This window comes from Camelina sativa, chromosome 19 (assembly GCF_000633955.1).
Source record: "Camelina sativa cultivar DH55 chromosome 19, Cs, whole genome shotgun sequence".
NCBI classification, from domain to species: Eukaryota; Viridiplantae; Streptophyta; class Magnoliopsida; order Brassicales; family Brassicaceae; genus Camelina; species Camelina sativa.
Window position 1 is genome coordinate 3,970,179 of NC_025703.1, and position 15,261 is coordinate 3,985,439.

General features: G+C 39.4%; 5 protein-coding genes across 5 annotated transcripts in view; 3 read left to right on the plus strand and 2 right to left on the minus strand.

Moving 5' to 3' along the window:
* LOC104764651 (exocyst complex component EXO70B1-like) lies at positions 1 to 2,692 on the plus strand. The gene is made up of 2 exons (XM_010488223.1): positions 1 to 58; positions 192 to 2,692. Exon 2 carries the CDS (start codon positions 584 to 586, stop codon positions 2,510 to 2,512), a length of 1,929 nt encoding a protein of 642 aa, XP_010486525.1. The 5' UTR covers positions 1 to 58; positions 192 to 583; the 3' UTR covers positions 2,513 to 2,692.
* LOC104764652 (putative pectate lyase 21) lies at positions 3,200 to 5,266 on the minus strand. The gene is made up of 5 exons (XM_010488225.2): positions 4,850 to 5,266; positions 4,218 to 4,569; positions 3,882 to 4,092; positions 3,707 to 3,775; positions 3,200 to 3,600 (listed from the first exon to the last, which is right to left on the minus strand). Exons 1-5 carry the CDS (start codon positions 5,088 to 5,090, stop codon positions 3,379 to 3,381), a joined length of 1,095 nt encoding a protein of 364 aa, XP_010486527.1. The 5' UTR covers positions 5,091 to 5,266; the 3' UTR covers positions 3,200 to 3,378.
* Positions 5,963 to 8,219, plus strand: LOC104764653 (ankyrin repeat-containing protein ITN1-like). Its single transcript, XM_010488226.2, has 4 exons — positions 5,963 to 5,984; positions 6,156 to 6,707; positions 6,801 to 7,210; positions 7,290 to 8,219. Exons 1-4 carry the CDS (start codon positions 5,963 to 5,965, stop codon positions 8,127 to 8,129), a joined length of 1,824 nt encoding a protein of 607 aa, XP_010486528.1. The 3' UTR covers positions 8,130 to 8,219.
* Positions 8,756 to 13,463, minus strand: LOC104764654 (phosphatidate phosphatase PAH1-like). Its single transcript, XM_010488227.2, has 11 exons — positions 13,062 to 13,463; positions 11,245 to 12,769; positions 10,558 to 11,156; positions 10,390 to 10,463; positions 10,212 to 10,296; positions 9,924 to 10,010; positions 9,690 to 9,762; positions 9,555 to 9,598; positions 9,330 to 9,458; positions 9,143 to 9,244; positions 8,756 to 9,057 (listed from the first exon to the last, which is right to left on the minus strand). Exons 2-11 carry the CDS (start codon positions 12,653 to 12,655, stop codon positions 9,004 to 9,006), a joined length of 2,658 nt encoding a protein of 885 aa, XP_010486529.1. The 5' UTR covers positions 12,656 to 12,769; positions 13,062 to 13,463; the 3' UTR covers positions 8,756 to 9,003.
* Positions 14,505 to 15,261, plus strand: part of LOC104767390 — a 1,914-nt gene continuing 1,157 nt past the window's right edge. The window contains exon 1 of the mRNA XM_010491424.2: positions 14,505 to 15,256. Within this exon, the coding sequence (XP_010489726.1) occupies positions 14,615 to 15,256 (642 nt within the window). The 5' untranslated portion in view covers positions 14,505 to 14,614. The remainder of the gene's footprint in view (positions 15,257 to 15,261) is intronic.

Sequence of the window (15,261 nt, forward strand, 5' to 3'; positions counted from 1 at the left end):
TTTTTAATTTTTTTTTACTGTTGAAGGTAAATCTTCATGTTTCCTCATCGAACATCAAGTAAGTACGCCCACACGTTTGTTTGTAATGTCTAAATGATGCAAGGGATTGAAATATTTGTACCATAAAAATGTACTTAACATAAAAATCGTCATATTTCTCATTGTTTTACAAAACGTATTTTGCAAGTTAGATCAATCTCTGATCCATCCATGACCGAAGAAGACACGTGTAAGGAAAGGATGAGTCAAAGGCCAACGGCACATTCTTCCTCATATTTCTCTGACGTTGTTTTCTGACCACAACGATAAACGACCTGAATCGATAACTATTGTTGCGTGACAGATACATAATTATCTGACTGGTTTCTGTTTCTAACGACGCCTCCCCTGCGTTTGGATTAAGTTGTAGGTTCTTCAAAAGGGAACCCTTTCACCGCTAGTTCTTGAATCCATATCGGAGGCGAGGCGTTTCAATATTATGTTATTGTAAAAGTCTCTTTGAAAGCCATTATTTTTTTTCATCCTTCAAAATTATTGCAACGACACATTTCAAGAAAAGAGAGCAAGAGAGATAGGATCAAAGATGAGAAGCAAGAGCGGTTTTAGTTTCTTCTCTAAGATTACTTCTTCGAGGAAGAGGCCTTCTTTCTCAATACCTAGCAAGAGTTACGATTTTTCAGGGATCGACAAAACTATCGATAACGCTGCCGAGATCATTGAAAAATGGAACACGGAGTATGTTTCTTCTAACAATTTTTATTCTCTGTTTTGCGAAAGCAAGCGTGAGGCTAAGAAGTTCGTGAGACGCGTCAAGGAACTACAGAACGCGATGGACTTATTGATTAGAGAAGATCCGAGTTCAGATCATCTTCTTAGAGCTCAAAGACTAATGCAAATCGCTATGAAACGGCTCCAAAAAGAGTTTCTCCAAATTCTATCAATGAATCGTGCACATTTGGATCCTGAATCCGTCTCCACTAGATCACCTACCTCTGTCGTATCCAACGATGAAGGTGCTTGGCACGACTACCGTTCCGTTGGAGATTCGATCATAGAAGTTGAGGAGGTGTCAAAGAACTCTAGGACAGAGCTCAAGTCCATTGCAGAGTGCATGATCTCCGCCGGTTACGCTAAAGAGTGTGCTAATACTTATAAATCCATTAGAAAATCGATAGTTGACGAATCCATTTACCGTCTAGGAGTTGAGAAAATAAGCTCGTCCAAGGCGAAGAAGATGCCATATGAGGTTGTTGAGTTGAAGACGAAGAGATGGATTGAGGCAGTTAAGGTCTCGATGAAGACTCTCTTCATCAGCGAAAAGACTCTATGCGATGAAGTTTTTGAATCTTCTGCTTCTCTTAGAGAGTCTTGTTTTAGAGACATCTCTAAGGAAGGAGCTCTGCTTCTGTTTGGGTTCCCTGAAACCGTTGCCGTAAGAGACAAGAAAAACCCACATATGGAGAAGATTTTTCCATTGTTAGATATGTATTGCATGATCACAGAGAACTTGCTTGCCATCGAAGCTATCTTCTCGTTTCCATCAATTTCAGCTGTTCGAACTCAAGCTCACAGCTCTCTTACCCGTCTTAGTGAGTCGATTCTTTCGCATCTGGCTGAATTTGAATCTGAGATACGTAAAGACACGTCGAAGACGATGGTTCGTGGTGGAGGTGTTCATCCAATGACTATCTCCGTCATGGATCACATCTCTCGACTTTCGGAATACAGTAGCTCTCTCATGGATATCCTCGACGGATCACCTTCATCCTCTCCTGATAAATCAATGCTTCCAAAATCTTACTTCAACGTCACGGAATCCGAAGGCTCTCCATCGTCAGAACTAAAAGTAAGATTCGCGTGGCTCATTCTCGTCCTCCTTTGCAAAATCGACGGCAAAGCTGAGATGTATAAGGAATTCTCCATGCAATATCTATTCTTAACCAACAATCTCCAACACGTAGTCTCACGTGCTCGCTCCACGAACCTGAAGCAGCTCCTCGGGGACGACTGGATCACGAGACATTTTGAGAAAGTTAAACAGTTCGCTAGAAGCTACGAGCGGCTAGCGTGGGATCCACTAGTGTCGATGTGTCCGACGATTAGTACTTGCGAGACAGTTGGGATGTCGAACGAGGAAGCGAAGATGCAATCCGAAAAGTTCAACGAGAGTTTTGAGAAGACATGCGAGGCACAAAGCGAATGCGTCATACCGGATCTGAAACTGTTGGACGAGATGAGAATGTCGATCAGGAGAAAGCTCTTGCCGATATACCGCGATTTTTACAACGCGCATAGAAACGCCGTTATGTTGATAGGTAAAGAAGGTGGATGGAATATCCGATATACCCCTGAAGATATCGAATACCGCTTGTCGGAGCTCTTTACCGGGAAGGGTATTTCGGATAATCGATATGTTTGTATGGAAGATTTATGTGTTGTTAGAACTGCTACTACTACTGGGTCTTTGTCATGCAGAAGAAAGACTCGATCTTTGTCATGCAGAAGATTTTGAAGGGGGAAAAAAATAGTGTTTTCATCATTTTTGTTCCTAATATTATTCTATGTAACTTAATTAATGTGATTTAAGCTGTAACGCGTTACGACTTGTATAGTAACACGGTATGAGCTAGGTATATATATTGTGTGACTAGTACCATTAAATTGTCATGTCAAAACTAAATGCGATAATGAATTCGCCATCATTTTCCTTTGGATGTGAATTTTGTTCACCATCATATATAGAAATTTTCGTCCTTTTTGGTGGGTGAGGACCGTTAGGTAGCTAATAATCCAATAAGCTAAGTCAAGTCAGATAACACGATTTGTAGAGACCTACATACCACACATTTCTTTTGTAGAACCAATCAACGTAAGGGAGACTTGAAGGAGCCGAAGAGCCACACATTTTGTAGAGACTGATGAGTATGACAATTGACAAATATTAAATACTCAAAAACCTTAAAGTTTGCATAAAAACAAACATTCAATTTGTTACATCAAGTAATTTATACGGTATCTTCTTTTTATAAAATTTTGGGTTTGACTTCGTCTTGATTTTGATAAAATTTGTATGGGCGTAAAACATTCCTCCCAAGCGAAATTAAACTAGGACGAAAGATTCAAATCTTCTTTAGAGGGGCTGTGAACCACTCTTGTGTTATTCATCTTATGAGGATAATCCATACATACACACACAAGCTCAAAATATACACAATATTTTTTTCATATTAGTTGGAAACTATAAAATGCCAACTTCGAATTAGATATGTAATTTTGTTTGTCTAAGCTCAATTTTGTTACACTGCCTCATATATAAAACCCGATCGTAGAAGAATCCTGGTTGCCAATAGTAATTTATTTTGCTAGGTGGTCAAGAGTTTAGTCTAGTGGGAGAGGAAGGTTCTGCAAGCCGGTCGAATGTTTCAGATAGTTCTTGAGTTTTTCGCTAGGAGATTCGACGGTCCATTCAGAATAGTGTTGGGTCGGAGAGAACACGTGGCGATGTCCACCGTCCTGGCTAAGACAAGACTTGGCTCCGTTCAACAACAAATCCCCTTCCGATCTTACGAAGCCAGCTCCAGGTTTCTCTTTATCCGCAGCCTAATCAACAAACCAAAAAAAAAACATAACTTTGATTATAACATTATACCAAAAAGAAGAAAGTGTAATATAAGAACCTAAAGAAAGAATAGAAACTAGAGATCACCTTCTCAGTGATGTACTTAAAGACAGTCTTCTTCTCACTAGCTTCATATATGTTGCACTGAGAATATATCTATATATCATAACAAAAAATGTATGAGCTATGCACGGAGATGATGGCATAATCGTAAATATTTATGTTCATACTAGTCTTATAGGTTAATCTTCCGGTTACGGACCTGAGATTCGACACCGGCCCCAACGGCGTAAATGGACCAGTGACGAGTGTAGTTGTTGAAGAGATGGACTCTTGCAAAGCGAACGCGAGGGTGTCGCTGACGTGTACCGTCAAAGAAACAGTGATGTATGGTAACTCTTATGCATCGGTCCGTCACGTGACTTGTGTCCGCTCCAATCAATATCGTCTTGTCGTGGTTCATGAAATGACATCTGAAATATTTTTCTAAAAAACATTTAACACAATAGCTAGTGACATATAATATGTATCTATCAAATGTCTAACTATCTATCAAATGACATTTGGAATAATTAAGGATTGGTTTCCAAAATTATACCTTGAGACGGTAATGTCGGTGCTTTCTCGAGTGATATCAATCAAACCATCATAGTAATTCTTGAGACTACAACGATCAATCCAAATGTTGTGTGATTTTGGTTTGATCTGAATAGCGTCTTCGTCTGGACCTACACCGCCTTCAAATTCAAGATTGCAGATGATAACGTTTTCACACTCTTTTAGCCTTAACCCTTTTCCCGTAATCTTCACTCTTTGGCCTCTTCCGTCCACCGTTTTGTGCGATGATACGCTCACAAACGAAGAAAGATTGATCGTTCCAGACACATCGAATACAATCCATAACGGTTCTGGCCTCTTGCAAGCCTCTCGTAACGATCCTGGACCCTCGTCTGCAAACACACACACACATACATGATTCGTTTTATACGAATATTTAACATTAAGTGTCCAATAATATTGTGGATCTCAAAACCAAATAAATATATGTAAATCTCTTAAGTTTTATGCGGTTTGAATCCAAAACTTATGTGGGATTCACAAGTTTATATATATATAGCACCTATAGATTATACCAAATTTAGAAAGCACCTAGATCATATGAATCCAAGAAACAGAGGAATCCTAGATTATATAAATGAAATGAGGGGAGGGGGGCTACTGAATATATACCAGCTAAAGAAGTGACGCGGCAAATCGGACCATTAAGACCACCAACGGCCGCGCAGCCGAAACCCTCGGCCTTTCCGGCGAGAGAGCGGAGGCTGGAGTCTACGTGGCAATAAGGTCCCACCGTCATTTGGTGATTCGATGGTGGAGCTGGCGATGGAGCGGCTGTATATGGTGGTGGGAAAGGGGTGTTGGGGGTTTCGCCGCCGTGATGGGATCTGTGAAGGCCGTGTAAGTTTCCCATATCTCTCTATTTATAATTAAGTGTTGAATTTAACTTGGGACAGTTTCAGTTTTGTATTGTTGGGATAGAATTAAATTGCTCCTCCTTTTGTTTCAACTGAAACTGAAACTGAACCATTGATGGTATAGCTTAGCTTTGTTGGAGGAACTGTTTTGTCCTTTTTTTCTCTCTCTTCTGTGCCGACAGTAGCTTTTTTTTTTTTTTTTTTTTTTANTAAAAATAAATATAAGGTTGGAAAAATGTTTAGAATCTTGATCAGACAACTTTAAATTTAGTAGATATTTTTGGACCATATATATATATATTTATATATTTAAATCTACTGTTTTAATTTATTCTAAAAACTAAAAATAAAGACCAGTAAATATTACAAAATTGTTTTAGAAACGTTCAAAAATGATTTAGAAATAAATTTCAAACGTTCATCAAATTTTCAAAACTGTGAAGCCTAAACAGGCCAATACACATATTTGTTGACAAACCAAGAAACGAAGCCCATCAATTGTTTAACTAAACCATTCCGACAAGTACTTTCCATTTTTCCTAAACGCGTATTGTATAGATTCTGTGAATTTTAAAATTGGAACGGCTCGCATGAAATTGTTGCTGATGTGGCAAATCCCTAACTGAAGAAGAAGAAGAAAAGACAACCCAAATTACACCCAAAAAAAAGAGGGTAATTTAAGCTGCTTTGCTTCTCCTACGATTAATCAGATCGCAAACCCTTGCCTTGCCCGTGCACAGTGTGACCATAAACGGTGGCCGACGTCTTCGACGGCCTTATTCATCTTTCTCCAATCGGAGAATCGTCGGTCCATCATGATCCCGCTTTGAAAGACAAAAGCCTTCTCTGTTTTTTCATCTCTCTCACAATGGGATCCAGAATCGAAGAAGGTACACAACGATTTCTCCTTCTCCTTGATTTTTAGTTTTCTGACTCTAATCGCAATATTAGGGTTAGGTCTTGCAAACGGGATCTTAGGCTGATTTTTGTATTTCTTCTAATGGGTTTGTCATTTGCGTGTTGAACAAACAAACAATGTGTAATCAATCTGAATCACGCAGAGAAGGAGCTGGAACAGGATGTGGAGAAGCGTTTGGCGACGGAACCGGCGAGTCCTGCTGGAAGCACTTTAGCGGACCTCTCGCCAACTCCAACCCCAAGGAAGACTCTGGTTCTGTCTAATTCGGGCAAGGCTTTAATGGTGTCCAATTCTAGCAAGTCCTTGGGACTTTCCAATTCCGGGAAACGGTTTGATCCAACGGGTAAGAAGAAGTACGTTAAACAGGTCACCGGCCGCCATAACGACACCGAGCTTCACCTAGCTGCTCAACGAGGAGATCTTGCTTCTGTTAAGCAGATTCTTAGTGACATTGATTCTCAGATTACTGGTACCATAACCGGAGCTGATTTCGATGACGAGGTGTCTCAGATAATGACAGCAGTGGTAAACGAGGTGAATGAGTTGGGAGAGACACCGCTTTTTACAGCAGCAGAGAAAGGAAACATTGATGTTGTCAACGAGTTGCTTCGTTATACCACTAAAGAATCTCTTATGCAGAAGAACCTTTCTGGATTCGACGCTTTACACATTGCTTGTAGTCAAGGCCATCAAGGTAAGTCTTGATGTAAATGAAAAAACTTTTCGAAGCTAAAAAGATTTGCATCTTTCTTTCTAATTAACCGCGCGGGAGCTTCTTTTAATGCAGCTATTGTCAAGTTATTGCTTGAGCATGAACCTCAGTTGAGTAAAACAGTAGCTCAATCAAACGCAACCCCACTTGTGTCAGCTGCAACACGAGGCCATTCTGAAGTTGTTAACGAATTGCTTGCTAAAGACTCAAGCTTGCTCGAGATTTCTAGATCGAATGGGAAAAACGCGCTTCACCTTGCTGCGCGTCAAGGTCATGTAGATATTGTAAGAACGTTGCTCGATAGAGATCCGCAATTAGCAAGAAGAACAGACAAGAAAGGTCAGACGTCTTTGCATATGGCTGTGAAAGGAGTTAGCTCAGAAGTCGTGAGGTTGCTCCTTCGAGCTGATCCTGCTATCGTCATGCTTCCTGATAAATTCGGTAACACCGTGTTGCATATCGCTACGCGGAAGAAAAGAGCAGAGGTAAAATGACTGTTTCTTGAATCTTGAATTTTTGATTCTTGATTGTTGAATCTTGAATTGTTTATTTTTGATTTTGCAGATTATTAATGAGCTGTTACAACTTCCGGATACAAACGTGAATGCGCTAACACGAGACCATAAAACCGCTTACGACATTGCTGAAGGACTCACTCATTCAGAGGAATCCGGAGAGATCAAAGACATATTATCGCGTTGCGGTGCCCTCAAAGCCAATGAATTAAACCAGCCAAGAGACGAGCTGCGGAAAACAGTGACCGAGATCAAGAAAGACGTACACACGCAGCTCGAACAAACCCGAAAAACCAACAAAAACGTCGACGGGATTGCCAAGGAGCTAAGGAAACTTCACAGAGCTGGAATCAACAATGCGACAAACTCAGTGACCGTTGTGGCTGTTCTCTTCGCCACGGTTGCATTTGCCGCCATTTTCACGGTTCCGGGAGGCGACGACGACCACGGAGTGGCAGTGATGGTTCATGCAACATCCTTCAAGGTATTCTTTATATTCAACGCGATCGCGCTCTTTACTTCCTTAGCAGTAGTTGTCGTGCAAATCACGCTTGTAAGAGGAGAGACTAAGACGGAGAGACGTGTGGTGGAAGTAATCAATAAGCTGATGTGGCTCGCCTCTGTCTGCACCAGTGTGGCATTCATATCCTCATCGTACATTGTTGTTGGTCGGAGAAACAGATACGCGGCAGTTGTGGTAACGGTCATAGGAACTGTGACGATGACCGGGATTTTGAGTATAATGACATATTATGTTGTGAAATCGAAGAGGACGAGGAAAGTAAGGAAGAAGGAGAAGAAGAAATTTGCTAGAACTGGGACGAGTTCGTGGCATCATGCGAATCCGTCGGAGACTGAATCCGAGGTTAATCCAATTTACGCTATCTGATCGATGATCATTGATATCATTATCCATGGAAATTCATGTTTTCTTTTTCTTGATCTATGAAAGTGTAGTGTTTATATATTTTTGCCGTAAGGAAAGGTCGAACTATATATGTCTTAAACTTTCTATTCAAGGAGATTTGAAAACAATGGTTTCTTTGAAAAATGATCTAACAACCAAACCCATTAAAGTGCTAAGTTAACAAGTTATTGTTAGTTGCTAAATTGTATATGAACTCTTTAAGGAATCGCCTTTTAAGTTAAGTTAACTAGCTACTTGCTTTTCACATGCATTTGGAATTTGGATCCATTAGTCTACATATTTGAATCAATCAACCTAATTGAATCGAGAGTATAATTTACGTTAAACATATACTAGAGTATAAGCTACGATCATGTCCAAGAAGAATTGGGAAGTGCCTCGTTAACATTCTCAACTTAATAAGGTTTCTTTTTCTTTTGCATATTTTGATCAAGATTTATATTGTAAACTTCTATAGTTAGGTTTTTCTTTGCATCTTTCTCCATTCAACAACGCTTTCAAGGTTATGTAGTAGACTATCTGATAATTTATATCCAATATGTATATTATTTTAACTTTTATTTTTCTGTGTATGTAAAAGAGAAATATAAAGAAAATAATGTCTTGTACATAAGTTTGTCACAGCTAATATAGCATTCTTTCCCTATTGTGTTAACTCCTACATAAGACATTACAAAGTAGAGACAAGTTCTAGCTCTTTCTTTTCTACAAGTTCCAGCTCTTTCCTGTCTACAAGGTCATAGAAGAAGCATAGATTCCACAGCCACTATGTCCGACTCATCTGCACCTCGTTTTAGAGACTCGAAAAGTTTCTTCTCTTTGTAACATGATTTCCTTAATCAACCTCTTCTATTGGTAGTTTCCAGAAGTTCCATGGGTTATAATCTTCCTATGAACGTGTAAGAAAACACTTCAAACCATTGATGAATCTACATTAGATAATATTTGCTAAAAGATTATAACACTCTAGTTACCTGCTCAACAAGTGAAGTTGGAGGAAACATGTCGTTGACAAGAGTGTGAAGTGAAGTGTAAGACTTTTTGACATCTATGCGATGTCCTGTTGCCACTTCTCCCTATCCATTTTTAAACACAGAGTTATCACTCAGTAAACGCGAAGAAACAACCATGCATGTCAGATTCTAAGAGATTGTGAAGTACCTTTGGGTTGATTATGAATATCTTCCCCTTTGGGATTCCGAGTTTTCTGTAACTCAGCTCATCCGTATCTCTGTTTCCAAATCCAGCGTAAAACGGGTTGTAATCCGTAGGAAAGAGTTTCCTGATATCCTGTACATTACAGTTGTAGAAGTTGTTCATATCTAAAAGTGTGCCGCTGGATTTAACTGTGCTCTTTTATTCACAGAATAATGGAGAATTATTTACCTCCAAACATGCGATCTTGAATTCATGAGGTGCTCTTCTTATAACTGTTATATTAGAAAAAATAAGAGATCTGTACTGTTGAATTTAAAATACGTAGAAGTGCTACCATTAAATCTAGAAGGCATGAAGATTAACCTTCACGGTACAATGCTGGAAATAGCCCATCTGGTGATATGACTACAGGACCGGTTGGCAAAGCTTTTCCGTCCTGCAAGCCAGTAGAGATTTCATAAGAAGCAGAGAGATTTCATAATCACAGATTGTCGATATCCCCACACATCATTGTTTCAGCTCCTTGAGCCTTTGTTATTAATAAGAACTAGGAGTGAATGAAGTGTCAATTTACAGGTAAAACGATCTCACTCTTACCTGCTTGAGATTATTTAAGAAATTTCTCGTTAGATATGCCTGAACGATGGCACGGGCGCTCAAAAAAAGCAACTGATATCCATTCTCCTAAGAAAACCAAAGCAATGTGAAGCATAAAGTGAGATTCATACTTACAGGGTACAAAAATTACAGAGACAAACTGTTTTATCGATCTAAGAAACAACCACTTTAAACAAACTGTATCTTATATATACGGCAGTCGTGAATCTCATGTTTTTCCAATATCAAGTGCGAGAAGCGAGATTGACTTAAACCTTGAACATTTACCTTTATGGCAGAAAAAAGCTTGGCTACACCGGACTGTGTCCAGTCCTTTCCAATGAAGGGCATGAACTGACCTAACACATCAGATCTGCAAGACAAACAGATCATCACATTGGCAAAAGTCAAGATACTATAAATCTAATATGAAAACGTATCAGTTGCAGTAAGGATCCAAGCTTACTTAGTTATAGTTCCATCAACATCTGAAATCACTATCTTGGTGTCCCATCTCCACCGGTAAATATGCGCATCGACCTAATAACAACCAATTAGTATTTAAGGACTTAAGTTAGAAGAGAATTTCCCCAACGTGCTTTCAAATTTTCAACAAATGTAACCATCAACAAACCTGTTGTGTTCCCAGAACTCTTGTTGAGAAACTAAAAGTTATAATATTCTGACCATCTTTCAGATTCAGAGATGCGATCTGTTCATTCGTAGGGACATTGGTTCTCACAAGTTGCCTACGCGGGGACTCATGGCGACTCGTTGCGGTTGATTGTGGTTCAGGTGAGTTCTGTAAGCCAGGTTCAGAATCAACAAACAGATCTTCTTCGCTGGAGGAGTTACTTCCCGTATGTTCAATTGTTTTAACCCTTCTAAAAGGAATCGGCCAGAGTCTCCATCTTCTTCCAGATGAAGAAGGAGTTACTGTAGTTTCATCATCCTTGGGTTTAGGCGATTCATTTTCCTCCACAGAAATCACATCATCTGGCTGGATATCTAAGTCTAGATCAAACGCAGCTTTCCCAAGCACAATTCGAGCAGCTTTCGTCCATGGCATATACGTGTCTCTAATCCTAACAACCAGATTTTCACTTTCAAGAATTGATGTTGCCGAGTTTATATATTCTTCCATGGTAATCCGATGTGCATCAAAGACCTCAGCAGCTGCGCTAAGTCCCATACCCTGACGAAGCTCATCCTTGCAAATTGATAGCTCATATCCTGTAAAGTTGAACCACTGTTAAAAACAACGCAGCTACTAGTGCTACTTAGTCATAGTTTTAAACCAACAAAAACTGAAGTTCCTTACTCTGATCTGTATCGGGTTTTCCTACGTCTAAACTAGAAGTCGCACCCACAGAAACTACACTCTTCCCGTCCTCGTTATCCTCCTCTGTTGGTTTAGTTGGAGTCAGTTGCTCATCGTCCTCTCTCGTTGAATCTATAGAGACTCCCTCAGAAGCCTGATCTTCCGATTCTATAATCCCGTCTTCCTGGTTGTTAATCAAGATGGCAGTTTCTGCAGATGTTCTTGGCTGTTCATCCTTACATTCTGAATCAGTATTAGAATCAACGGATATTCTGGATTCCTCGGTTGTTTTGACTTCTTCTGTTGTTATTTGAATTGTAGAAGAAGATTCAAAACTATCAACGAGAGTATCTCTTGTTTCAATAGTCACTTCATCTTCACTTCTATCATTTTCCGGGATGGTGTTAAGTGGAAACTCACCTTCTTTTAGATTCCGATCCTCAAAAGTAGGACTTGGTTCCCCTGACTTTGCATTCTCACCAGTCTCACTCAGCTCTGACTGCTCCACATAGCTCCCAAGAAGATTTCTTTGAACATCATGAGAATCTTTTTCGGCATTATCACGAGAACCGGAATCTGAATCACTACGGTCATCATTCGCGGTATCCACTTTTTCAGATACAATGTTAATAGCATCAGATGACTCCACTTTGCCGATATATTCAGTATCCCACGAAGTCTCTGACGACGCAAACTCGGTATTACCTTCACAAAACTCAGTCCCATCACCAGGTGCCAAATGAAACTGAGGAGTATTTAACCGTAAATTCTCAGCCTCCTGTTCTGCCGCTGACACAGGGGCTGTTAGTATATGTCCATCAATACTGACCAAAACGACTTCAGAATCAGAGCCTTGAGAATCCCCATAGCTTTCCACATTAAGATTGTCAAATCTAGCACTTCCATATTCCGAGGTTGGAGAAGGCGGATCATCCTGAAAATCATAGAACCTCCTATTACAATCAGACTCAGTCCTCTCAAGCCGATTCAAAGGGTCGAAACCTTCTCGTAGTTCCCCAGAACCAGCGTCAGATAAACTGTGCTCAAGTCGAAAACCAACGCCGTTAGTTTCACTACTAGCATTGCTATTGTCAGACCCGGAAATCAAACTGCTGGTGTCATTAGCCGCTGCAGGATCAACTTCCCTGATGAAATAGGCTTCACCAGAATTATCAAGGTACATGTGGAAATCAGCTTCGGTGCCATTAACAGCAATCTTGACAAACTTCTCAGCGCCTTTCAGAACACCTTGGAACTTACCAAACCTAACATACCAAGGTGTGCTACGGAAAGAACCATCTTGTTGTTGAACAACAATGACATCAATAGCACCACCGAATGGATGAAACGGTGTAGCAACAGAGTAAACGCCTTGAGAAATCAAACTCCCAACTCTTCCAACCAAACTCATCTCTCATCAAAATTCAATTGTGAAAAAAAAAATCTTTCAACTTTGACTGTTCTAAATCATATACAAAAAACTCTCTTTTAAAAGTTTCTAGACAGGGCAAATTCCAGCCTAAGCCTGCAGATGATACAAAAACAACCCAAAAAGCCAAAATTAGACAACACAATAAGCTGTGATACTAAAAAAAAAAACCCCACAAGCAAAATTAAATTTTTTTCTAGAAAACCATTCTTAATGTTCCGATTACAAGTTTATTCCAGCAAGAATTTACACGATTTCGAGCATGCAGCTTAAACTATTCCATTAAACATCAGTTTCTGAACTAACCCCAAAGGGAAGAAAAACAAAATTCAAACATTTCCCAAATCTCAGAGTCGCGATGAAGAAAAAGATTTCGAATTCAACTTACAGATTGAAGGAACTTAATAGCGGAGAATCCAAGAAACGACGGACGAATCTCGTATGCTCAGAAATCGTGATTCTTCTTCTATTAGTAATGAACCCAATTTTTTTATCCCTATTCTATCAATTTTGATTGAAATATCTTCTTGGGGATAAAAATCTTGGGTTCCTCAAAAAAAAAAAAAAGATTCTCGGGAATTTTTTTAAAAAATCAAAGTCAAGAAAAGAAAGGAAAGGATTTGTCTTTTTGCTTCGTCGTCGATTGTATTTTACCGGCGGGCGAAATTTATACTACAAAGATGGTTTTGTTTTGGATAATCAGAAGAAGAAAATTAAATCCGCCATTACTTAAAAGACACTGTAATTGCTTATATATATAGAGAGAGAGATTTAGATTATAGATGATGAGTACTCTCCTATGAAAGCCCACCAGGACTAGGAAGGGAGGGAGAATTACGAGAAGGGTCTAGGGCTTTTGTCGTAATTACTCGATTTCTTACAGGGTAAGTTTGGTATTTTGACTATTAAACCAAAAAATGTTCAACTAATAGTATTTTTTTTTTTCTTCGATTCCATTTCCAATAGGGTTCCAATATGAACATGATACAAATGTTACTATATTAAATAAAACTTCCCGAAATAATTGAAAAGAAATGGATTCGTGTGGATTGGAATATTACAATGAATCAATCAAGTGATCCACTCATCCACACAATAGCATAATTGTGGTATATTCTTTATCTCTACGCTTACGAGTTGCTTGTTTTTGTTTATATCACGAACCAAACCTCCTCTCAAAAGCTAAATATAATAACTTTTAACATGCCAATTTTTTTATATGTTTTCTATATTGATTAATTATTATACATTTTTCGTTTGTGTTGAATCTGTTTCGTCCTTTGTGGTTTTTTTTTTCATTTAAAAAAAAAACAGAAAGAATTGTTTAATTAATGTAGATCACGTTTTAATAAATGTAATAAAGAGTTAAAAAAAACCAAATAGAAAAGAAGAAAATAAAAATGTAATAGAGAGAGTTTTAGATGTGTCTAATAAGTCTAATTAATACAATAAGCATCTCGTCACCAATCACAAGTGTCCTAGTGTGACAAGATTCTCACCAAACTCGTTTTTTTTTTCCAAGTAAATCCATTTCCCATTAATAGTTTACCAATTCATGGCGCTGGTCTCTCCTATAATTTATTACGCATACGTATTTTAAATTGCTACAGATGTATGGATGAAGACAGGTGCAAGTGCAACGCACGTGTTACACATTCCCTTACCAAAGTACTGTACCAACCGTTCTTATCAAAAGTTTTGACAATCTTAGTACATATTAGCTTTATCAATTAAGCCCAATGGGCTTTGCCTAAAGTCGGGTCAATTCAGCCGATACGGGCGACCCAAAATTTCCCGTGTCACAATACGGTGACGTTTTGTTTCCGCAGCTTGAAATCGGGTCAAACGCCATTTTCGTTTCTCCAAGCTTTGCAAAACTGAAAACCAAAATAATAACACGAGAAGCATCATCATCTCTGAACTATACTGTTACGGCACGATATGACGAGATTACCCTTCTTCTTCGTCGTTCTCCTCCTCCTCTTTGCCGCAACCCGCACGACGGCGGAGATCAAGTCTCTCACAATCTCCGACGACTCTAGGCCGATGATTCTCTTCGAAAAATTCGGATTCACTCAGTCCGGCCATGTTAGCGTCTCTGTTTCCTCCGTCTCAGTAGTATCTTCTTCGTCTGTTCCGATCCCGGATCCTTCGAGGCTTGGATTCTTCCTCATGTCAGAGGAATCGCTTCTCCAAGTAGTCTTAGAGATCCAGCAAAACCCTAACTTCTGTGTACTCGATTCCAATTACGTCCTCCATCTCTTCACATTCCACGATCTCTCTCCTCCGCCTGGTTCCAAATACGAGCACTTGTACCCGGTGGTTTCTCCCAACGAGTACTCTCTCTTCTTCGTTAATTGCGTACCGGAAACCAAAGTTTCGATGAAGGTCCGAACGGAGATGTACAATTTAGATCCGAGCGGGTCTAAGGATTACCTCCCTGCCGGGTCAACCCGATTACCTGGATTGTACTTCTTCTTCTCCCTCGGCTACTTAGCTTTCCTTGGTCTCTGGGGTTATGCTTGTTTTGTCAATAAAAGAGTTGTTCATAGGATCCATGTTCTCATGGCGGCCTTGCTTCTGATGAA

Bases quoted from the DNA above. Each gene is read 5' to 3' on its own strand.
- LOC104764651 (XM_010488223.1), top strand. From the start codon at position 584: ATGAGAAGCAAGAGCGGTTTTAGTTTCTTCTCTAAGATTACTTCTTCG.
- LOC104764652 (XM_010488225.2), bottom strand. From the start codon at position 5,090: ATGGGAAACTTACACGGCCTTCACAGATCCCATCACGGCGGCGAAACC. The intron at 4,570-4,849 runs GTATATATTCAG...GTGTGTTTGCAG, and splicing joins CCGCGTCACTTCTTTAGCTG to ACGAGGGTCCAGGATCGTTA. The intron at 3,601-3,706 runs GTGATCTCTAGT...TTTGTTGATTAG, and splicing joins TTAAGTACATCACTGAGAAG to GCTGCGGATAAAGAGAAACC.
- LOC104764653 (XM_010488226.2), top strand. From the start codon at position 5,963: ATGGGATCCAGAATCGAAGAAG. The intron at 6,708-6,800 runs GTAAGTCTTGAT...CTTTTAATGCAG, and splicing joins TTGTAGTCAAGGCCATCAAG to CTATTGTCAAGTTATTGCTT. The intron at 7,211-7,289 runs GTAAAATGACTG...TTGATTTTGCAG, and splicing joins CGCGGAAGAAAAGAGCAGAG to ATTATTAATGAGCTGTTACA.
- LOC104764654 (XM_010488227.2), bottom strand. From the start codon at position 12,655: ATGAGTTTGGTTGGAAGAGTTGGGAGTTTGATTTCTCAAGGCGTTTAC. The intron at 10,297-10,389 runs GTAAGCTTGGAT...TTTGTCTTGCAG, and splicing joins GTTGATGGAACTATAACTAA to ATCTGATGTGTTAGGTCAGT. The intron at 9,459-9,554 runs GTAAATAATTCT...TGTAATGTACAG, and splicing joins TCAAGATCGCATGTTTGGAG to GATATCAGGAAACTCTTTCC.